This window comes from Halichoeres trimaculatus, unplaced genomic scaffold (assembly GCF_033239565.1).
Source record: "Halichoeres trimaculatus isolate MK-OKI-2021-1 unplaced genomic scaffold, fHalTri1.1 fHalTri1_scaffold_11, whole genome shotgun sequence".
In the NCBI taxonomy this organism is placed as follows: Eukaryota; Metazoa; Chordata; class Actinopteri; order Labriformes; family Labridae; genus Halichoeres; species Halichoeres trimaculatus.
Genome location: NW_027437189.1, coordinates 11,060,098 through 11,084,915, shown reverse-complemented (window position 1 = coordinate 11,084,915; position 24,818 = coordinate 11,060,098). Strand labels below are relative to the sequence as shown.

The following is a 24,818-nucleotide window of genomic DNA, read 5'->3' as shown; positions in this document are numbered from 1 at the left end:
TGTGCGATTAAATTGTGTTTAAATGAAACCTGTCTTTGTGTCTCTGCAGCTGAGTGACGTGGCAGGCGAGTCCCAGGGCAGTCTGAGTGTGGCCCAGGATGAGCTCGTCACCTTCAGTGAAGAACTGGCCACTCTCTACAACCACGTGTGCATGTGCAACAACGAGACACCCAACCGCGTCATGCTCGACTTCTACAAGGAGGGTAAGGGCGGTCGGAGCAGCCCAGAGGGCCGTGGCCGCCGTTCTCCCATCCTGCTCACCAAAGGCCTTTTCCCTGAGCCTGGTAAGACCGACCTGAGTGACGGAGCTCCCTCACCAGTCTCCTCTTTGCCTTCTCCCGTGTCCGACCACCGCCGCGAGCCGATGAACATCTACAACCTGGTGGCTATCATCAGAGACCAGATCAAGCACCTGCAGCTCGCTGTGGACCGCACCACAGAGCTGTCCCGCCAGAGGGTGGCTTCTCTGGAGTATGGTACAGTGGCTGACAAGGACAAGGAAGCCTGCATGGAGGAGATTCTCAAACTGAAATCTCTGCTCAGCACCAAGAGGGAACAGATCGCGACCCTGAGGACTGTCCTCAAGGCCAACAAGCAGGTTGGTTCATTAAGTTAACTTTTGAATCCACATACTTCAACCTTGGTCTCGCAAACATTTGTCAGATTTTGTTGAAAGACAGAGGCAGAAGAAGGGAGAGTGTCAGCTATTTCAAGTCCATTGAGCTGTTGCAGCAAATGTTTTGCAGACTATGAGATCTATAACAAACAGTGGAGGAGACAGCAGCCTTATGGTGACAGCTGTCCGGAGTATCAGTGTGCTAAGGATGGGAGAACAGCTTCCAAAGCAAAACAGAGATACAGTGTGTGTGCAGTTGCTCTGCCAGCCTTTGAAAGAATGTGTGTGGTAACTCAGTGACCACAGGAAAGCCTCTCATAAACCACATACACACACACGCACACACACACCTTTAATCTAATAATAGAAATTACACCTTGGTAGTCGCCCTGAGTGACTTTGAAGATGCTATGAGGAGGATCTGTTTTAATTGCACTCCCTCGCCACCTTGTGGCCCGGAGTCTCCGCACACTTTTAGTGAGGCGTGTGTTTTGGAATTAAATGCAGATAGGAACGAAACAAATTTTCTTTGCTCAAGACAGATTTTTACGGGATACAACGCACCGAAGTAAGGTTTTTATTTGTACAGTTACGTAGCGCTACGCTTTGAAACGTGACATCAAGCAGACGTTGTAGCAGCCAGCTATTTATTAGCAACATCGTCAGCCCGGTCCTCTGACGTATCTGTGGGCTAACGTTACAACAAGTAAACACTGTCAGCTTGTATGTAGTTTAGTAGCCGTTTATATTTAGCTCAGTTGGCAGCACGGTGCTCTTATGCATGTCTGTAATGTTTAACGTCGGTAAATCCTGGTTAGCTATGTCCTGCCAGCCATGTACCAAGCAAAGCTAACGTAACTTCGCTCTTCATTTTATTGATAGACTCTAAAGTTCGAACATATCCCTTTAGAGTAACTGCTGCTGGTTGGAATGAACGTTATCACAAACAGCTTAACGGTTAACCCCTGTGTTATAGAGTGATACAGCCCGAGCTAAAGGCTAATTAGCCTGTTAGGCTCCAGTGTCCACCATCACTACAAATTTAGTCATAGAAATCGTTTTTAGCTGTGAAAAACACAGATCTCTATGTTTTATCTCTCCTCACTTCTAAACTTCGTCGGCTGGCGTTGTGTTGTCATAGAGACCGAGACGTGTCGTAAATCAATCCAGTCCTGGTCAACCTGAACTGGAAGCTAAGAAGTAGCAATTTAAAATAACCTGTAACCACATATATTGGCGCTGATGATCTCATTTTAAAGTGTGGATTACAATCAGACATATATCTAGAAGGGAGACTTTTTCCACTGTCAAACTCCTCATAGTCCTTTTAAGATAATGAAAAAAACAGGAAATGCACTCCAGCTGCTCTGACCCTTTTGTTCTTATTGTCCACCAACAGACAGCTGAGGTTGCTCTGGCCAATCTGAAGAGCAAGTATGAGAACGAGAAGGCCATGGTGACTGAGACCATGATGAAACTGAGGAACGAGCTCAAAGCCCTGAAGGAAGACGCCGCCACCTTTTCTTCTCTTCGGGCCATGTTCGCCACACGGTAAGAAACGTGGAAACTGTGTTCAGTTGACATAAAGGGAAAATTATTTCACTTCATCTGCCTGTCACACAAAACACATATCTGAAATAGTATAAAGAGTGCCTACTTTTTCTTTCAGGCTCCCTGAAGCATTGCTTTTTGTTTACTGATATGCTTTGGCAGTAATCCTAAACCATGCTGCTGTGTTGTGTCACTGCAGATTAGCCGTAAAAGTAACACGGCAGACTTTGTTCTATTGTTAAAAATACTGCTCAAGCACCATATGAAGACCAAACAATCTCCAAACAGGATTATTATCATAATGTAATCCATGTTTACCACATGGCATGAGCTTTGTCTCTGTGCTATTTTAGTACCATGACGTGCTTAAAGAGGATATCGTTTGTTTTGGAGAACAATGCACAGAAAGGGATACTGGCATTGATATCAGATGGAGAGCACAGAAGGTATCTAATCTGGTATCTAAATATGTTATTTAAGTCGTGTTTTTGAGGCAACAATATAGTGAGTGTGTGCATAACAGATGAGCTGACACACTCGCTAATCTTTCCTGATTCCAAAGAGAAGCCGGTCAAAGGTTCTGTGCATAATCCCACCTCATCTTGGTCTGGATTACACATTCACCCCATAACACATTGTGGAGTACGTGCTCACACACCCTGTGTTTTTTTGTTCTCTGTGCTTGTATGTTGAAAAGCTCAGGAAAAAATGCAGGTTCATGCAGGTTTTTGGGATGATAAGAGTGATTCCAGAGAGGGTGCTGAAGTCGCTTTAATTCAAGATGTCAGTGCCTACTCTTACCCTAAATATCAGCTCTGCTCCAGATGGCTGCCCTGAGATGCTGAGACAGTCTTTCCTCCTGCATTTAAGACTCCTCCGCAATCCACAGCAAAGCTCAAGCTGTGCAGGGCGAGGAGAGGTAGAGGAGCAGGAGGAGGGTGGGGGTAGACGGGATTACTCAGCGAAGGCTGCACAGGCTGCAGGGAATGTGTGGGCAGCTCAGCTCCCCTCATCTTACCCGTACAGTAACTCAATAGCTATCCCTGAAGCTCGCTTGTGCTGAAGTAACTCCATATACCTGCAGTTTCTAATCAATTAGTAACAGGAGGAAAAGTCCTCTGTCTGCAAATATGAGAGATTGTGTTGTCATGGGTTTCTGGCACACTGCAGAGCCAGATGCTTGAAGGATGTAACACTAAACTGTTCAGAGCAAAGACAGAGACAGATTCTGCTCCTAATAATGGCGTTATTTTTACCCCCCGGGTGCAGAAGATATATCACTTTTCAGAAGAAGTGTGAGAACATTCATGTACTCAGGGTGTCCTCAGGGTCTTAAAACGTATTAAAAGTTGTTTAATCAATTGTGGAAAGTTAAGGCCCTTAAAAAGTATTAAGAAATCTTAATTGTGGTTTTATGGGATATTAAAATTTATTGCTATTCAAGCTTTGACTCCAAAAATATCCATGAGTGTTTATTTCCCTCCTCGCTACTGTCCCCTGTTTGGGCTGCTAAGCATTTGGTTAATGAAACTGTAAGCTACTGGAGCTTGGTGAGATGGACATGCAGGATTTCAGACAATGAACAATGCAAGACCATCTAGATCACCATGTGGCCGCCTGCTTACATGTCATCAATGACGTGCTGGTGATGCAGAGAAGCTGATAGAAAGCAAATCACACAATCTCAGGCACATGTCCTAGATTTTGATAATGATAAAATAAGTTCTTATTTTTTCAGCAAGTTGGCCTTGAATAACTGCTGTTACTTGTTGTGGGAGTGTCAATAAAGCTGCCTTTAGCTTCATTTATTCTTTTAAGCCTTAGTTCTTCTCAGCTTACCTCATTTCTGTTAAAATGCAAACCACAGCTGTTAAAAGATGGGTTGCTAACAACAGTTTTGAGTCGGGATGAAGTGTTACATTTTTTTTTAGTGTTTTTTGAAAAAGACTTAAAAAGATATTGAAATTAACCTCAGGATTTCAGCATACCCTGGTACTAAAGACTCTGAGCTGTTGTGTGTGCAGAGACTTCATGCTGCCTTCATCAAACTACATGTTGTTGATGATGTTTCAGCTCCAACCAAAGTTGTACATCACTGTTCTGATGTTTAATGCATGATTTACATTCAGTGTGTTTGTGTGATTCATGCATTGGTATGTAAATTCAGTCCTATACGGCTCAGAGTTAGGTCTCTTTGAGAGGCTGGGGGACTTGCCTGGGCAACTTTTTCCCACACTCCCCTCCCTTTTGTATCCCAGTCCCCCCTTCCGTCCTTGCTCACTGCCAAACACCCGGTTCTCCAGTCATCTGGAGAAGAAAGAGAGGAAGAGGGCAGGCTCTTGGTTAAAGCCCCTACAGGAGCCTAATTTGACAGACTATTTTCCTTTTCTTTTCATGGTAATCAGCACTCTGACAGAGCTTTAAAGATAGATTTTTTTGAGATGTGGAAACTCTCAGATAGAAATGTGTGGTCTTTGGCTGAGAGGAGAGAAAAGATGGAGTGGAATTAAAGGAATTTTCAGGTTTTTGGGGGTCTTTGTGTGATCTCCAGCTGTGGTCTGATCCTCTAATAGATGAGAGCTTCTCAAGATTCTTCAAGTGCATTTCATTTCGTGGGAATTTTTGATCACAGCATTTGTTCAGAGCCTGTTTCTTTGTCTTTGCATGTGTGAGCCTCTTCAGCTGCAGTCTCTGGTGTCATGTTAACAGTAAGCTCTGGCCTCTAACATTCCTGAGACATGCCCCGGCATGATCTCAGCTCATGCTCACACTGATTAGCAGTGTAGCCATTAGCCCGAGTCACGTTTTCTGAACAGGCACGGCCCCTCGGTCATCGTGCTGATCTGTTGTTGTCGTTGCAGTCCCTCTCCATCATTCTTTCTTTCAGTTTTTACTTCCTCCTCCCCTTTTTTTCTATGAAACCCCCACCCACCATGTCCAATCAAACTCCAGACAAGACGCCAGCTGAAAGGGTGCTTGTTTTTGTCTCAGTTTTTTTAAAATTGATCCCGTCTATATGACTGCTTCAATATACAGCTCTGAATACAACCTTAAAAGTTATTAACCACTGTTAGCAATAAGAAAGATGTTCTTTATTCTGAACATGACGACTTTTCATCATATTCAGCAGCAGCAGCCTCCAACTCCCTCAGCCACTACGCTGTCACCCCCAGTCAACCAGCCAAAAGACTCCCATTGTATCCCTCCATCCACAAGAATAGACTCCTGTGTTTTTTCCCGGGAAAAATGCACGCCCTCTCACCCCCCACGCAAGAGTGACTGAACTGTCTAAAGGCGCACCAGCCCCCCTGCGTCCCTCCCAAGTCGTCTCCCCATCTCATACTGGGTTTAATGAAGCAGTGCTGATCCCTTTTGTCTGGGTGTGTGTCCCATTGGGAATCAAACTGCATACACAAGAGAGGGGGGTATGGTTTGTGTGTGTATGGTGGTCTGGCAGGGCCAGAGTTCACGTGAGGCACAACCACGTGCAGCAGCACACATATTAAAAACATCTGCGGTTACTGGGAACTGGGGTGTCGGAAGGAGAAGGGGAGAAATTCTGAGAAGAGTCAGACAGTTTCATTTGGTTTTAAAAATTTCAAAGAAACTTGGTTGGATCATGAGTTTCTGGTATATTATTGAAAAGTTTTCATAAATTAGATAACTGATCAAAGACAGACTTTCTCATTTGGGAATTTCTTTGCACAAAAATGAAAACAAAATAACACAATTAGATGTCAGATGACTTGTGTCAGTTATAGCTTGCAGGGCTGCAGAGAAGAAATCCAGCTTGAAGGTTTTCCCCCTTCTTTAATGTGTTTGTGAACAGGTTTGGGTGTGCCCAAATCAAATCAAGGTAATTCCTAACTGCTCGACAGAGAAAGAAAGCAGGGTGAGGCTGTCTGTCAGCTCAATAATATCTGAGTGTTTCTGATGTGTCGCACAAGGAGGATGAGGCGCGCCTTCCCAAAATAAGCAGCCCCTCCCTTCACAGAGGTGTGTCAGTCATTACTGGAGAATGCCTTTCAGATTGCTTCGTCAGCAACACAGAAAGTAGGTTGGTAGACCAAGGTCGGACTGAGAGAAAGTGACTGATGCGAGCACAGAGACAGTGACAGCCACCCAGGGAAGGAGTGGAAGAAAGAAAGAAAGTAAGAAGGAAAGAAAGAAAGAAAGAAAGAAAGAAAGAAAGAAAGAAAGAAAGAAAGGAGAGTCGAGATAAGAAGCAGAGAGGGAACGTGATTAAAAAGAGATGAATGAGAAAAGGAGAGAAATTGGTGAAGGAGAAGACTGAAAATGAAGGGAGGAGAGGGGCAGCAGATGGAAGGTACAGATATGGACAGCCAATGACAGACTCTCTCTGTTTGACCTACTTTTTATACCTGTCCAGTCATGTACACACACTCATAGACACATACACACACACTCTCACACAGACACTAGGGCACAGAGAAAGAGAGATGATAATGCCGCAGTGCAGCACCCAGAGATATCAAGTAGTAGGTACACATTTATCGACATATGCCGTGCAATTTCACGCAGAGATGGATGATGACACACAGCGATAGAAGTGATGCTGTTTTCCTCCGACTGGAAAGCAGAGATAAGGTGTGAAATACTCGAGCTCTGAGCTGTGAACCATATTCCTCCCCACTCCATCTTCACTTCTCTCCCCCTCCTCAGCGTGCTCCTCAGGTGACGCAGGAGGGATCATCCCAGTAACCCCCAGGTTAATGCTTTCATCCTTTGTGTATGCTAACTATTCTTACCTTCCGCGACACATACAATCCTCATATTACTGTAATTCACACTCACGTCTCACCTTTTATGGTTGTCACAGCCTGTCTTTGAAGTCACTGAAGCCCATGCATTAGCAAGGGAGCTATAGGAAGACTGATTATATAGTTCGTTAAAAGGTGCAAAGTGAATCTTTGTGGACAGTTTATCTTTGAACATGAAGTGAATGACAAGAGTTAAGTGCTGTCATCTGCAGACAGGGAGAGGTTGTCTGTTTTTGTAAAAATGTCCCCTCAAAGATGAAAAAAAATTTTACAGCCTGTGGTTGGAAAAGGCTGTAAGTGGGAGTTAATTATTCAGAAGCTCTACTGCTGTATCTGCTGCTGTGCTGTGTGGTTCGATGGCTCCACCTGGTGGTGGCATTTAAAACTGCGAAATTAGGTGAAAGTTCAAACGCTCTAGAAGCAAAACTTTTACTCATCGGTCTTTATTACTGTTGATGTGGGTTGCTCAGGTATGCATGTGAAAAAATAGTTTTTAGAAGAAAGTTTAAAAAAAAAAAAATTAAGTGTTAAAAAAAGGGGATCAATTACTTGCTTATGAGAGGAATATTGGGGATTGTGGAAGCTAGTTACACTCCTTGTGGTGTGATGTCAGGAATCAGGAATACTTTATTAATCCCAGAGGGAAATTTGGTATTACCATTGTTCTTTACATAATTCAATGGTTGGAAATAAGATGACTAGGGACTATTTACATAAGGAGGTAGACAAAGCAAGATGAAATATTCTGAACGGATATTGCACTAAGTGAAGGTTTTAAACAGAATATAATGAGGTGAATTAAACAGATATTGTACTTAAATTAACTGTTTTTAACAGGGTATTGCACTTAGGTGTGTAGAGATTAAACAGATATTGCACTTAGGATTGTATCAACAGATATTGTGTAAAATGACATGAAAAAAAGGTAGTGCAGGTTAAGTATCAGTGAATAAGTTGAATAAGTAACCCCAGGTTTTTTATCCAGTGTCCAGTTTAAAGGGAGGAGTTATAAAGCCTAAAATACAGGAATGAACAGATGGAAAAACATCTTTAGAATCAGAACCAGACAAATTTCATGTCTGCTCGGTGAAAATTTGGTGAATAACAGAAGGAAAGAGTAAATTTAAAAAATATATATCAGTTTAGCTCAACACTCAGCCCTCTTTCTGTTTCTTACAGTTGTGATGAGTACGTCACTCAGCTGGATGAGATGCAGAGGCAGCTGGCTGCAGCTGAGGATGAGAAGAAGACCCTCAACTCCCTGCTGCGTATGGCCATCCAGCAGAAACTGGCCCTGACACAGCGACTGGAAGATCTGGAGTTCGACCACGAGCAGACCCGCCGGGGAAGCAGCGGACGGGCCAAAACCCGCAGCAAAGCCGCCAACGGCACCTCCAACAACCCCCACGTAAGTCAGGGTCTCACCTGCTCTGGCTCTGGCCGCCCAGAGCCCAACAATGCCATGCCCAATGGCATTCTGGGAGGCCCCATGGTGTTTTGCAGCGAGAAGTACAAGATCTACTGCGACTGAGGCTGCTGAGAAGTGTCTGAGGGACTGCTGTGTACAGAGGGGAGGGGTCACACCCTCCCTGCCTTAGTGTTAAAGAGCCCCACTTGCTCGCTTAGCTCCCTGGCCAGCCTGCGCTCCTCTAGGGACTGCCGTGTGACTAACCAGCTGCTCGTGTGTGCTAGTGTAAACGCTTGGGGGAATGCAGGTGTATGTACAGTGTGCACTAGACGTCTGGACTGTAGTAGACATATAAGGCATGTGGATTATAGGGCCCTGGTTATATTGGGGGTTTTGTGGATATTATGGAGTGTCTATTCTTTCCGCTGTCGTCGTGCTGTACGTATGATGTAAAAGGTGGCATCTTTTGTGCTCGTGTTCTGGCCCCCTGAGTGTATTGCCTGGTAACTTTAACACATTGTGGGCGTGGGGACTTGTAAAGAGGATGTCAGTCGAACAGTCTTGTGACTAAACATGACATCCTCTACTCTTCAGCCTGTCTGTTGGCATCGGTGCTCCTTTACAGAACCCAGGACTGGACCCGTGCCCAGCAGCCCTGTCTCTAATCAGGTTTACAAAAAAGGAACTATGGAGAAATAAAAGGATCTTTAATATGCAATCTCCCTCTGCTTTGATGCTCAGGGAGCTCCGTGTGATTCTACAACAAAATACAAAATCACAGAAGTGGATTGGCTGCTGGTTTTCAGGTCGAACAGTTTGGGTCATGAATAAAAAGGAGCACCTTTGACCGCAGTTGTTTTTTTCAGGATCATTTATAAGCTGTGATGCTAGCACACCAATACTATAGGGTCAGTAGAATCGCATGGCTTTGCAGCTGAAAATGCTTTTTAACTGTATTTTTTTTAATTGTCAGGTGTGTGGTACAAGAGGATGTTTAACAGGGCTCTACATTATGTGAAGAGAAGTTATTTGGTGTCTGGTGAATCACAGGAGGGCTAATCCATGTGACCCATTCTGTTGCGGTGGATTCTTTCAGAGCCATATGAGAAGGTTTGACAAATCGGTCTCCACACCCAAATTAAGTGCACTTCAGCAAAGGTGCCTCAGGTTCCTACTTCTCTGAAAACTGATTTAATGATTACTGTGAGCAGAGATACAATATAGTTTTGATCGAAGATGATTTTTTAAATAAGGAGCAAATCCTAGAAGAGCACAAATCAAAACGGCACCCACACGTGTGGATAATACGTCTGCAAAGGAAACATAACCGACCACTCGGCAAAAGTGCCTGTCGACCCAAACGCTTGATATATTTATCTATCTGTTGATGTAAAGCCCTGTCCTTGTGTCTTGACTTGAACTGTCACTTGTTTTTTCCTTCTCTCCCCACCTTTCTGTCTCCTCTCTCTGTTTCTAAGAGATCTGAATCATTTCTGTGGCTGAAAACTTTTCCTCATGTCTCTAATCTGTGTCTTGTCACTCGTCCCCTTGACCACCTTCTCTTTTTTAGATTGTCAGCAGCTTGCTCCCCCATCGTCACCACTCACCCCTTAACTAGAAAGAGGAGTTGTGGGGAAAAAAATGCCCTCTATATATTTTTGTCAGGTAACGTCCTCCTGCTATCTGCCTGTGTAATAATGAGCGTTCAAGAGAAGAGCCCTCATGTGTGTGTGTTATGTTTTTAACATGGAGGGTCGTTGATTTCTTTTGATCAGTGTGTGAGGACACAACCATGTACTGTTCTAGTATCAACGATAGCTTTAACCCCTCGCAAGCTAGCATTACGCAAATATGAAAAATATAAGTGGGGCTTGTGTTTGATAAATCCATGTACTGCTTGTGGATCATAGACACATTAGCTTTATGATGCTAAAAGCAGGGTTGATGTGAGGAATTCCTGCAAGATTAATCAAATGATGCATTTTCTACTCCTCCTAAGCTATATAGTAAACTCTATATTCTTGATACAAGCTTGTTCAGGTTAAAATCTTGCAGGATCCTATAACAGTATTCCTTCCTCTCAAATGTAAAGAGAGGAAGCTTGATTGTTCCTTTGAGTAAGGAACAACGTCAGCAGTCAACCCTGCTTGTGTGTGCATCCATAAGCCCGAGCACACAGCATGGAGGTGAGGCTATTGTACACATTAGAGCAAAAGAAGAAAAAAAGCGACCTCCTCTGAGGTTTATCACTCTTAAGTTTAAGAATCACCTAACTTACAAGTGTGATATATTCAGTTTCTATCAGTTTGCGCTGACTGAGAAAAGATGTGGGGAGTAGACGGCGAGAGAATAACTCGTGTTGTTCAGGAGCTCCTGAGAGAGGAGATAAGAAACGCAGACACGCTGGTGAAAAAAGCCAGACGTCTGGCTTTGACTCTGAGACACTGAGAAATGAGTTCAGGGGTTTCCTTAGGGAGAAACTCCTGCATGTGTTGGAGGAAAAATGACAAATAAATACTGAAGACTGGTCGCTCAGTCGACCAGAGGACATTGATTCAAATTAGTCGAGCTCCTAACCCTTCTTCTTGTATAGGCTCTGTGGACTCACCGAGCAGTAGATAGACACCCAGGATGTGATTGTGACTCTAGATAGATGAATTCCCACTTTGCTCCTGCTAGTTTGAAATCAATGTCTTATGTGGTGTCATAACAGCATGCCACCTAAAAAAAAAGTCCTCCTACCTCTGCTTGCAGGCTCCTCCAACTTCACCTTTAAGTTTAACATCACGTAAATCATCTCATTCATAGTCAGCCTGCATGTCAAAACCATTACCCATTCTTTATTTACCTGCATGGCATCTGAGAAACAGCGATCTCCTCTGAGCTGGGTGGTGAGCTTTGTGTCCTTAAAGTCTTCGTCCTGATGAGTCACTGGCTTCCTTAACAGCACACGCAGAAAACTTTGTGATGAATCTGCTTTGACACCAGAAGCATATCGACCGTGTGGATATGTGGAAAAATAACACTGGCTGCTTCAGGGCTCCTAACTCGGCTTCTGTTGCTTTGACTAACTTCAGCCGCCGCCTGCTTCGTCTGTGTGGACTCAGCTGCTGACCGTGTTAACAGTCGCTCTAAACTGACGAATGATGCTAACGCTGATCATATGTCTGTTTCTCCATTTTACAGTAAATACAGTAGTTCTGCGCGGATGATGACAGCACAAGATCCATTCTCACTGCTGGTTGAGCTCTCCGTAAAGATTTAGTATTAGAGAAAAAAACAAAACTTAAACACTGATTTAAAGTCTTTCTTCCTGCTTATTTCAGACAAAATCTGAATAAACTTTCTTGCTGCTGCTGTTGGAAGCCAATTTCTCACAGGTCGAATAAAGTGAGTTAGTGATTGGCCAACCCTCCAATGACAAGCCAGAGGACATCGAGTTGTCTCTCAATGTAAATCAACAAGCTGTTTGGTCTGGTTTAATCTTTTGTTTTTATTTTTTGTTTATCTTTTTTTTTAATCTGTGCACTTTCATTATATAGGATTATAACAGACTATTATTAACCTATAGGACAGCGTAGTAGAACTATGGTTTGTGAGTTATTCAGTGTAGGTTATACGATAGTAACAGAAACTATTTACTCCAGTAATCGCTCCACAAACCACAGACCTACTATCGTGACTTTATCCTCAAGATTTTATCCATCAAATAATCATTCTTCACTTGTTTTGTTACATTGTATGTTATGCTGTTGGTTTTCTTTATGTTTGTTCTACTGCCATGTTCTATACAAAAATCCAGGGTGATCAAATTCTGGGGTTTTTCATGTATTTATTATTCCTAGGAATAGTTCAAAATAACGCAATGAAACTTGACAACGCTCTGACTCGAGTAGGTAAGTTGTGTTTTGGGAAAATTTGAGTGATATGATGCTTTTTTTTTCCTAACTTCTTACCGAGGGCGTTCCACTGAAACGGGATCACTGGCTTACAGAATTCTCTGCAAGTGCAACAATTAAATTCCAAATTGGAATTGTTTCATTCTCTCTTCGTTTATCGTGCCAAATCTTGGTACACCGTTTAGGTTGAAATGAATCAAGACTGGGAAATAAGACAAACCGTCTCCGAGGAAGATGTGGTCCGGGCTGTCCATGCTAGCTCCGGGTTTTGATTTTTGGTTTGTTTAATTCTTCGTTTCTGACCAGTAGTGCCTTTCGTTGTTTCGAGGGAGAATCTTAGTCTAGTATTTTATGTTTTCTTTTTTATAATGGTGAGGACTTTGGGTTCAAAATGACTGTGAGCAGCAATAAGTGCAAAGGGAAATTGTCCCCTGTCTGCATGAGTGAGATGATAGTTTTGAAATTAGCTCAATAAAACAGAAATTGCTTTGAATTCTGCAGGTCAGTGATCCATTCAATAAATTCAGGGGTATTATTGAAAGGTTGTTTTTTATCAAACTTTGGGAACCAAAAGAAATCCCTTTGGCCTCCTGTTATTGAACAAAAAGCTCCAAATATCTGTAAAGTGTTGGGCTTCATCGGTGTACTATTGGAAACATCTATGTAACTCTAGCTTTGTTTGGTGAAGGTAACGTGATATCAATAGTATTGTTGAAAAATGTGCAGAGAGCGCATCTAATCTTTCTTTTTTTTTGTCCAATTTGAGTTTTGTTTGTTGTTTTTATATTCTTTTTTTTACATCATCTTTAAGCATCAGGTTTTCAGTAAACAGAAAACGAAAGAAGCATCAACAAGCTTGAGTAGTGCCATTATAGCCAATGCTTGTTTGTTGAAGCGTTAAAGTTACAATATGGACGAGAAGCTATGAAACTAAAGTGCAATTCAGATGCTGTTTTACATTAAAAAAGAAAAGGTTTTCTGTTTGCTGGAAGCGATAGCATCGTGAGAATAAAACTAGCTGTGCAAACTTTATATTGTCATATTGTGTTCCAGTATTGATCCATAATGAGAGTTTGATATCTTATATGAATAACGACTTCACCTGTATGTTGGTATTTATTTGAATTGTCATGCAGTACTGTATTCTTATCAATAATGTGCATTATGATTAGTGGCATATTGATTACGGCTAAATGTCATATGCATGTTTCTCAGATATGGGACCTTTACACAGAATTGAAAACAAACATGTAAACTTTTGTCAGGGTGTTACAAATTCAGGAGGAAAAAAGGAAAAAAGAAGTCAAAGTCTGATGTATTACTGCTAAACTAATCCTTAAAAAAGTGTTTTGTTTGTTTTCTGGTAGGGAGGCGTGTTCTCTGTGTAAAGGTAGTCATACTGGCTAAAAACAATAAATGTGACTTAAGTTCCAAAAGGTTTCTGTGTTGTTATTCATACGACCTCTCACAGCAGCAGATAAAGGGTTAAACAGGGAAGTGAACGGCCTTGTGTCTCCTCCGAGCATTACCAGCTGGAAGTGCGCAGCAGGGGAACTTCCCAGCTGTCTGTGCAGCTCCAGGATATGATCACATTTCACACAATGCACAAAAACACTTCACCATCTACCCCCCCACCCCGACAACCCAACAACCCCTCTCTCTCATTCTGTCTCTGTTGTCTCACTTAAACCTCACTCCTCCCTCACAAACACTGCTCAGCCTTCCTCCCCATCCCATATCTTTTCCTCCCCCTTCCTCTTTCCCTGCCTTCTGGAGATACACCCACACTCTGCTCACAGCCAGTTTCTTCTGACCTTTCAGTACACCCACTTCCTGTCAAAGCTCTGGAGGCCGGCGCTCTGCACAATCAATGCTACATTCAGATTTTCTTCTTTGGATGCTTAAAATGAAGCACAACTACTGCAGAATCCTTTTAAAATCAACCTATATTTTACATCAGGAGATAAACATTAATTCAGATTAGGTGATTCAGCATGGTTAAGAAAAGTTTGTAACACTGAAAATGTCAGACTTCAATTCTGAGTTTTTGCAGGCAACAAAAGATGTCAGAGTAAGAGTCTTTATTTCAGAATTCTGGTTCCTCTAAATGATGGATAGAGGGTTGGTCATCAGAAACAAAGCATCAAAATAGTTAAAACCCTTAACAGATAAACAACAGTGCTTTAAAGTACAGTAGTTCCAATTTAATCCATTTAGGGAGTAATGTAGATATTGATGAAGCTGCAGCTGTTGACAGTATTATTCCACCCATCATGGTTCAGATTCAGTGTGGGAGTAAATGTAGCTATGATTTAAACCTGAGTGCTTTAAATGCATGAGAAATGACAAGGAAAATTATGACTGTCTGATCATTTCTTCAAACAAAAGTATGGACACTTTACTGATACATTGATAGGATTAAAGGAACACTAGTATGGCATCATCAGTCCATTTTGCATTTAATGGGTTAAAAGTGGCTTTTGGGCTTTATCTCAATACGATAAACATAATTCTGTAAAACCAATATGCTTGAAACTTTTCAACAATTATACTCAGACTGTGGCCATGAGAAGCAATGAGTGCTGCAGTATTTTTAGAGGAGAAAGTAAAAGTACTGTATTCTGAGCTTTATTGGTATTTGTGTTTTTTGAGTTTCTAACCTTGTCCAAATACCACTAAACACCACTCAAAGAGTGGGTGTCATTTAAGATCAGTGCTTGGCTCATAATCTTGAATGGATATGACTAAATCAGACATTCAAAAAAAACTGGGATCTTTGACTTTCAAAAGCTGCTGATGTTTCCATCGAAGTATTGTCATTCCGATTCAAAAAGTTCAGCCACTTTTCCTCATCAAAACTTGGAGAAATTTTACACAGACGCAACCATCTTTCATTGACTTCAGAAATGATCAGACATGGGAGGCTGCCTAGCTTAGCTGTCCAAGCATGCACCACATGTACAGAGGCTGTAGCCTTTGGTCACTGGTTTGGGGCTACAACCTTTTTCTGCCTGTCCTCCCCCTCTCTCCATTCCCCACATTTCCTGTCTGTCTTTAGTTGTACTTTCAATTGAGGCAAAAATGCAAAATAAATAAATAAATAAAATAAATGTAAAAAATAACCCCCCATATCATCACTAAAGGACTCAAAGACAATAAAGGCACCTTAATCAATAAATCCTGGATGGAGACTTGCATTAGAAATAAACATGTTGATGCTATTCTAATAGCAAAATGTCAGGGAGTATTGGTAGTGCACAAATGTATTTAATTGATAAAAGGTGGAGAGGAAACACATGCAACAAATTAACAAAGAAAGGTCCAAAACTGAACCAGTGCATGTGCAGATTACATAATATTGAGATCTCATTGGTCAAGTTCCAAAACAGTTGGATCCAACATTTCAAATAATTAAAGTCAGGCAATAGATTTTTTCCCTTTTTCTTTTTTTTGTGCTAACTTTAAAAGATTTCTTTTTACAGTCCTTAAAAGCAAGCTTATTGTGCACCCTGTAAAAAATATAAATCAATTTTTTAAGTAGGATTGCTTACATGTCTATTTAAGCACACTAAGTGAAATGTTCAAAAACTCTTTCTGTCTTGTCTGACAATCAAACCACAATCAAACACCTCTCTACCATCCAAGACTAGAAATAACCTGGTGTCAGAAGCACTTAAGACATGCATTTACACAATACTGTTACTGATCTTGTCATATCAACAGCAACCAACCAACCATCTGGCTCTCTGATTGAATTTTAATGACAGAGTATTAATAATGAGAGCCAGAGGGGAGAGGTCATTTCAGTGACATCACTGGAGTAACAGTGGGGCCTTTGTTGGTGCCCATCCCTTTTTATATCCTCTCTGCACACAGGGCTCATCTGGCAGAGGAAATTTGGGTCAGTGGGCCTCATTCCATGGCATCAGAGCTGCTTTATTAATGTGCAGGTGCTGTGATTACACAGCACAGCAGATGTTACAGATCTGACATGATGCACTTTCAAATTCCACCACTTGATGTCACTATGACACAGATGATGAAGCCTTCATGAGTAGCCCAGCGCTTGAACTGAAATTTTAGGGTCTGCTGCAGGCCTAAAAAGAGTCAGAGTGTGTATTTGCGCACACACAGGCTCTTCTTTATGCGTGTCAGGCTGAGCTGTCATGTGATGAGTCCATGTGGAGCCTGAAGGGACACAGGGCATGGATCAGCTGATCTAACAACACCACACACACGCGCCTCACATGGATTCCCCCTAACACACACACACAGATACAAATATTTCTGAACAAATCCACTGGAGCAGGAGTAACACCACGGACGACAGATTTCTGCCTTGTGGAGTGTGCCTCATGATGTATTCAAACATTCCTGAGTCCTGACACTGGACTCAGGGTGTGAGCGTCCTCCCTACTGTGACTCATGTTTGATCTCCCTGAAACTGTTGGTGTGGCCCTTAAGAAAGCAGGCTACTGCAGTATCATCTGCGTCAATACACAAGGTGTTAACTCAATCAGTGTGAGGCTTTAATTTGCACCTGAAGGAGGAAATGGCTCAGACTGGCACCCTTTTCTTGCGTGTAATTAGTTGTATTGTTGAAGCTTTTACACTGAAAGAGTTTGAAAGCTCATGTCACACTTGTCTGCAGCAACTTTCACACCTCTACTTCAGCATGGATGCTCACCTTACACGCTCTTAATTATCTTTCTTCCCACTATTTTGCTTAACATCCCCCTCCTCCTCTTCCTCTGTTTCCTCCTTCCTCTGTCTTATGAATGGTTTTTCACTGTTCTTCTGTGTGTATAAGAGGAGGAGCCCCAGGGAAGCAGGGGAGAGGATGTATCCCAGGGGGCTGTTTGGTGTTCTGCTTTTTGTGGACCAGCATGCTCCCAGATGGGCCGACAGGCAGCCCTATGCACTCCTGGGCCCCTAGTCTTTTTTTTTTTAACCCAAAGTTCAGTCATCCACAAAATACTCAGCCTCTCAGACTCAGCGCTTGCATGCTCTGGATAACTTGCTGAAGCAAAAGAGGTTGTTCTTCTATTTCTGTGTATGTTTACATCTACAGAATGAAAGACATGTTTGGAAGCTCATTTGATGAATGCACAGCTGGTCTAAGAAAGGGAGGAGGTGATTTATAGATACAGCTTATTAGAGAGGAGTGCAGGTCACTGAGGTGGTCAACAGCCAGCGCAGGGAGCCATTATCATTAGACACCCTGCTGTTGTCTGTGTTGTTCTGAGGCAGATGAAAAGCGTGCAGCCACAAAAGGGGTTAATGACGCGTGGCGAAGTCGACACGTGTTTCACAAAAGCAGAAGGGGGGCTGTACGGACACAGACTGGGATAAGGAGGGAAGCAATCATCAGTCACAGCCCTGGAGGTGGATCAGAGCTGGTTTAGTAATCAAAGATTACACACCAACGTAAACACAAGAAAACCACATTAAACCACTCTAACAGCTTATTCTGCAGACTAATGGATCCTGTGAGATTCAGATTATACCTGACATACATGATACATCACTGTGTAACATTTACTGTTTTGGCTAGGTGAGTGAGAGCTTGTCAGGTACAAATGTCAAAAGCCAAGTGGTTTGTAGCACAAATGGATAATGGTTATCAGGATAATAGGATAAATAAAGTGTGTTGGATAATAACTAGCAAGGGTTACAATGAAAAAACACAACACTGAAACATTTATCTATGCATCGTCTATGGCATCACTTTAAAAACTAGGATTAATACTTTGTTTTGGTTGATAAAGAGCAGCTCCAACATATATAAACAAGGCACAAAAGGGCCGAACTGGACGATGCACTTTTATGTTTTCATTTAGACCAAAAGATGACAGGTTTGATGTATTACTCTTTATTGCATTTAGAATTAAATAGTGTTTTTCAAGTAAAAATGTCCTGATATCAACTTGCAACAAAAACATCCTTCAGTTAATCATTTTTTTAAATACATGATGTATTGAAACATTGCAGTTAGAGAAAAGTAAAGTTATTATCAACAATTACTTATTCCAATTATCTTGATATCGATTATCATTATTATCAATATTTGAATCTCATTGTTTCAATTTTATTATTATTAGAATTGTGTTAAGTGTGTTGATTTGAGGTATGAATAATCATGTCTCAGGTTTTATTTTTTATCTGTATTTGGAAAAAAAACACAATAAAAAGTTCAACAGAAGAAAGTGTTTAAAAATGTCATGATAAGAGTACAGTATATGAATATACCTAAAAAAATATCTGTATTTAATATTAACATAAGCTTCAACCACTGTAGGCATAAAAAGGTTGGAGGTCAAACAGCTGACCAAAAGATCACGTAGAGAGCAAAACAACCAACAATGACAGAGGTAATATACCTCCATACAACACCAGACTTTGAACTTTACATGAACAGGGCAACAGCAAACAAAGGCCTCCACATTTTATGACTTTCTAAATCTGCAGACGAAACTCTTGTTTTCTCAGTCTGCCAGTTCCTTATTGCTGTGTACAATGATTCAGATAGACAGCTGACAGCAGCTGAGTGAGGACTCAACAGAATCAATGAAGAGATCAGGAGAAAGCCTCAGCCCTGGCATGGAAGCGAAGAGCGCCTGTTAGTCTTCCCTCTTTTTCCACACTAATAGGCAGCTGTGCGGCTTTCAAAGCACAGATATATCCTGAAATAGGACTCATCCTTTTCAGGGCTGCACGACACGTGACGACTCATGTCATGCTCGTGGGCTGGGGGGCTGAAATATAACTTCTTTGACAAAGAGTAACCCACAGGAGAGATAAAGTAGAAGCAAAAACTGGGGATAACACAGTGGGGTTGTTTTTTCAAAGAGAAGTATTAAGCTACGAGATTGAAGTAAGGTATTTTCCAAAGCTAGTATTCTTCCTTTCTAGCATCATGCTCAATGAATGGAGTTCGCGTGCGCGCGCCACGCATTAGGAGCGCGCGTTTTCTCTTTTTTTTCCAGCGGCGGCTCACAGAGGAAAGAGTTTGTGAAAGAGGGAGGAGAGAGGAGGACTACATGACGGAATACACTGCTCTTATCCTTCAAATTAAAATGACCCGGGTTAAAAACGTCCGTTAAGTAGCCATGAAGTGGCCGCTGTAGGGTTTTATTTGTCGGTGAACGGGAAAAAGAAAGGAGCTGTGAAGAAGTAGTAGTGGAGTAGTCGCCGCTGTTGCCAGTTTCTCCCGAGGTACAGGACGGAAACAGCAGAGAAAGACCGGGGGAGAAGTTTTTGCAAGATGCAGGGGGTTTCAGCTACTGGTAAGTGAATGTCACAGACACAAAGGCTTGTCTGCTTCTCTGTCTTCTTTTAAGAACTATCTGCGGTTTTCCTCAAGTTGTTTCCAAACGGCCACGGCTTGCATTGCGCACAGGATTTGAATTCCAAAATGCTTTAGCCAGCTGTCACTAGGGCAGCTGCAAGAAGGGCCTGTGAGAAGTCCAAAACAAAGAGAAGAGCTTTTGCTCCTCTTTTTTTCGAGATAGGGTTTCTTTCAGAAAGTGTCTGAGAGGAGTATTAATGGTGTAGAGCTGACACGGCAAGAATAGGAGGCAAGCCGTGCCAAACCCGGAGAGAGACAGAGAGAAGTAGGAGAGCTGTGACCTCACAACTGCCCCAATCTGATGCAGGCCCTCACAGACACACACACCAAAACACACACATAATCATCTGAGGGGGCATATAACTGCAAATCAGATCAGAAAGCAATGTAAGTTTCCATGAAGGTCATTTGAAGAGGAGGGATTTATCTTCCTCTTTACTTTCAGTGTGTGACTAGGGCTGCAGCTATCGAATATTTTAGTATTCGAGTATTCTACTGAAAATCCCATCGATTAATCGAGTAATCGGATAGAATACATTTTTGTTTAGTTGAAGAGCAGTTATTTTTCAAATGAAAATTTTTCTCTTAAAGAAATAGACTTTTCTGATACAGCATGTCAGTAAGAGCACTTGCTTTGGTAGCTCCAAAATTTGTAAACACACTTTGACACATTTTTTGTGCCTCGTACATCTCATCAAATGTTGCAGACCCAAATGGCACCCGTTTCGTAGAATGACCCATTAGTCTCCAAACTCCAGAAAAGAAGCTAGATTTGTTGCTAGTTGCAATTTTGTATAAGAGGTAGCTTGAGGGGTCTGAAAACTCTCTCAATATGGCCTCAGCACTATTTGAAATACCACTCTTTGATCTTTTTTAAAATTAAACGATTCCTCGAGGCGGAGAAAATTACTTGAGTAATTTTTTGTAATCGAATACCTCGAATCATTCGAGGAATCGTTTCGGCTCTATATGTGACCATAAAACATTCCCTGTGTGTGAGTGTGATGCCAAGCTCATGAGACTGTGTCCACAGCTCTGTGTCCATCATTCTCAGAGGATGTAGGTGTTTGATGAAGAGTGTGTGTCACAGTGCGGTTTCCTCTCACAGAGATATTTTCAATAACAAGATGCATCTCCCAGCCACAGTTTTGTTCCACCACAGTCACAAAGGAGGGGCTCTTCTTGTTGTTCTTTCTTCTTTTAAACCCACTGTGCATTCTGTAATCGCCGTGTCCACATCATTGTTCATGTGCTATGTGTTTGAGGAGATGACAGATCTGGGGCGTCTGGCTTGATATTCCTTCCATTTATAACCACAATGAGTTACTGTGTGAACCAAAACTCTGTAAGAAAAATTGTCTGATTCTTCAGATCTTTCACCGCTGAGTCCTTTTGGAATAAAGTGCTATAGCATGCAGACAAAGAGGGGGAGGGTGTAATAGAGAGATGAAGTGCTGATGGGGATGATATCAGGCTGCAGCAGAGGTGAGCGATGGAGGGGGAGAAAAAGAAAGAGGGAGAGGGTGTTTGTTGTGGGACTCCAGGGAGGAATCGATCTGCCGTCCTCCTGGCTGGTTTTCCTTTTCCGGCAGTCCGGTGGTATATCGTTTCTCTTCCCCCACACACACACATGCTAGTTCCCAAGGCCGTGGTCTTATTTTGCACTTCCCTCTTTTTCTCCCACACTGTCCAAGATCAATCTCTGCTCCCTCCCCACTCCACACACACACACACACACACACACACACACACACACACACACACACACACACACACACACACACACACACACACACACACACACACACACACAGGACTCCAGTGCTCCCTGCTACTGCCATCAGATGAAATACTGTATCTCTAATTTTTCCCCTTCTTTTCAACTCTATCCTTTCCACATGGGAATCCAACCAGCCTGTGCCTCTCTAACGCTTGTTTTTCTGTTGACACAGGGAGGGTGAAAAAGGGTTTAACGCTGCCTACATCAAATCACTGAAGGATCTGTTCAAAACAAACCACATCACAAATAAACCGTGGTGGAATAGATAGCATTCCTTTAAGTTTGGATCCCACCTCCGTCTTCAGAATTTGTTTTCCAACTCGGTGAACTTTTCCGTCCTTACGCTCCGAATGTGCTCTGAATCAGTCTCCTCCACAGATGCATGGAAACAATGGTGGTCCACGCGTGCCAGCTCTACACTCCAGCATGGATGCCCCGGCGGGCTGTTTAGGTTATTTATTATTAACAAAAGCTATTGGGCCTGTCTGTGTTTAACCAGGCCAATGTAAACACCTCCCCTCTGTGTTAGATAAACACAGAGCCTGGGGAGCGAGGGAGGACGACGGTGAGAATACTATCTCCCCGGCTCCTCTTATTCCTGCTTTTCTGAGCTCACATGACCTCCCTGTTCCTCACTCTGACTTTATGAAGTTGGATAAGGGTTATATGTCAGTTTCCTTCAATTAATGGAGGGGTAATGCAGAAAAAGTCTGTGCTAGCTGTCATCTGTGGTGGGAAACAGTATCTGGATACAAATATGAAGGTTGATCTTCATCATCCAGGTGGAACTCAGTTATTGGACAACAGCTTTGAATAAAGTAAAGGCACAACCCGCCCTCAGAGGGCTCATTTGGTGGTTTTTTTCCTCACCATGAGCAGTTTTTCACGTTTCAGATAAGAATCTCAGTAACTAGTCCGTTACTGTTTAAATAAAAGGAAACAAATAAAGCATTAGTAGCCTCAGACCATTCATAAGCTGCATCTGCACAGCAGAATTTAGTATGTTCACATCACAGCCAGATTTTGTTGTTGCTCATCCACACTGTGTAGTGCAGTGACATTTTTTAAAACTCATCTGATTTGAAGGTTAAAAGCTATGCCTGTATTTGCATAACTGCTGTGACAGGTGTTGCTGACAGGTAAGAGCACTTTAGCTTCACCTCTTCACCTGCTACTGGGAGCCCAAAGCTGAGTCAGCATTTACAAAATGGAAACTGTCATTGCTTGGAAGCCTCAGTGACATCTCTGATGCTACTTTTCAACAGAGCTGAAGATAATACCGCCGGTTCCAGACTAGTGCTTGACTTAGCATCAGTTCTTTGTGTTTTCACCATAAATTGTATATAGAGTGGACAGCATGGCTCCACCGTTTACAATTGTACGGTTTTGAAGCCAAAATACCCCAATCACAGGCACCACCATTGGCAATAAGCCTGCACATCACATGTGATGCGACTATCGCATTTCCCCCATTTATTGGAGAAATGGAAAAAAAGCAACTGAATTTGAAACCTATTCTATTTTGTACAGAGACATGGCCTCCTGGATCCCTTTCATATACAGCCATCTTCATCATTCACAGATAAACCCCCTTAGCCTGGATTTAACAGTATTATAGGAATACAATGGTGTCATTGTGAGTCAACCAAATTCTTCCCAAACAGAGCTATTCAAGTCATCTGGTGAATATTATTATATTTTTTTAATATCGCAATATATATCGCAATATATTGCAATATATCGCAACCCCCCAAAAAATCGCAATGTCAGTTTTTTCCAATATCGTGCAGCCCTAATTGGCAATACAGGCTATGGGAGAATCTGAGTGGAGCCGGGTGACAAAAATATATATTTTTTTCTTTCGAGTTTCTAATCTCTTCTTTGCTCTCTCTTCCGACATATTTTACAATCCCCCCAAAAAATACACAAGACCAACTAGGGATGTCCCGATATTACTTTTTTACTTCCGATACGATACTGATCGTGCAGCATTGAGTATTGGCCGATACTGATATTAATCCGATATATCAACATTAAACATGCATACTTCTATTATTTATTTTGTAGTATGTCTGTCATGTTAGAAAAGGCTTGATTAAGTGATATTCAAACAAAGAACAGTAGTCAGTAACAGTAGGTATTAGGAAAAACTGACCCATTCATTATTAACCAATGAGTAACAGAAACTGCTTATATCGGAGTGCTTATATCGGAGATATAAGATGCATTCCGATACAATACCGATATTTGTTTTTTTGCTGATATCAGACCAATACTCGATATCAATATCGGAGTGGGACACCTCTAAGACCAACAACGGTCAATCATTGTTAAATGTGATGTAAAGCCTACTTTTAACCTCTTATAAGTAATGAAAACAAAACTTTTCAGAAAAAAGAAAACTTCAAGACAATACAGCAAAATATTATCTTCAAAGCACCACAATGATTGGATGTAAGAAACATTTCTACTTGGTATATTCCTTTCTTTTTTCAATTCTGACCACAGCTCATCTGGAATGGCTGGGGAGATTGACTTTTTGGCTTATACTGCAGCCATCCACCAGGGGAAGCAGTTTTTGTGGCAACCTCACTTCGAGCCGAGCAAGATGACAGCCATTTTTTTTAACTCCACTCAACAAAATCTCCAGGTGCTAAAACCTGGCGCTTAGCAAGCACCAACTCTTTGCCAGGCCACAGCGAAGCATCATCAGGAGCTGGGGCCAGGGTTACTGCGATCAGTGATTGGTGGTGGAAAACAGAAAAGCTGCCGAGCGTGTCCTCTGTTTTTTTGTTGGAGTTTCTCATTCTCTATTTGAAATGGAAGAAAAATTAGAGCAGAGAATAAAACGTCTTTGTAAACGGTGCAGTCACAACCCCAAACGCCCATGTGTTTTACTTTAAATACTAGCCAATAGCTAGGACAAGAGCAGCAACGGTGGACAACTGAGCTGTGCCCATGCCACTGACTCTACTCTAGATTTTCAGCTTTTGACTTGGCAGGTTGCATACAGGTTGTTATTTAAAACTGGCATCGAATGGGTATTGGTCAATACCCAAGGCCAAGATATCAGTATAGGTATCAGAACCAGAAAAGTTGGATCGATGCATCCCTACTTTTGACCCACTCTATAGTGGTGTTTCATTATATTACCAGCTGCTGGTCTGACATACTCAACAACATGTTTTTAAGTTGTTTTTGCAGATCTTTGTGCTGTACATGATTATTGTGAAGGACTTTTCTATTTTTGATGATACAGTTCTGGTCTAATGAAGACATCAGACTGTGCCTGCACAGCAGATTATCTCTATTGGTAGATTTTGCTAAATAATGCAGTCATCTCCTGTGGCTACTTCATCTGCTACTGACAGGAATACAGCGCTGCAGAGCGCTTAAAAGACCCATCAGCACTTTTATAAATATCCTTTTACCACT

General features: G+C 42.0%; 2 protein-coding genes across 5 annotated transcripts in view; both read left to right on the top strand.

The window, feature by feature from the left end:
* The window catches only part of LOC141799075 (protein bicaudal D homolog 2-like), a 46,983-nt gene extending 33,303 nt beyond the window's left edge, over positions 1 to 13,680 (top strand). The window contains exons 8-12 of one of the 4 annotated variants that reach the window (XM_074681154.1): positions 50 to 598; positions 2,016 to 2,167; positions 8,128 to 8,356; positions 9,927 to 10,021; positions 11,543 to 13,680. In XM_074681154.1, the coding sequence (XP_074537255.1) occupies positions 50 to 598; positions 2,016 to 2,167; positions 8,128 to 8,356; positions 9,927 to 9,974 (978 nt within the window). In that variant the 3' untranslated portion in view covers positions 9,975 to 10,021; positions 11,543 to 13,680. The other 3 variants (XM_074681155.1, XM_074681153.1, XM_074681152.1) reach the window with 3 other exon arrangements.
* Positions 13,681 to 19,231: 5,551 nt separating this feature from the next.
* Positions 19,232 to 24,818, top strand: part of fgd (faciogenital dysplasia) — a 73,807-nt gene continuing 68,220 nt past the window's right edge. Inside the window, exon 1 of the mRNA XM_074682042.1 lies at positions 19,232 to 19,541. Coding sequence (XP_074538143.1) covers positions 19,520 to 19,541 — 22 coding nt within the window. The 5' untranslated portion in view covers positions 19,232 to 19,519. The remainder of the gene's footprint in view (positions 19,542 to 24,818) is intronic.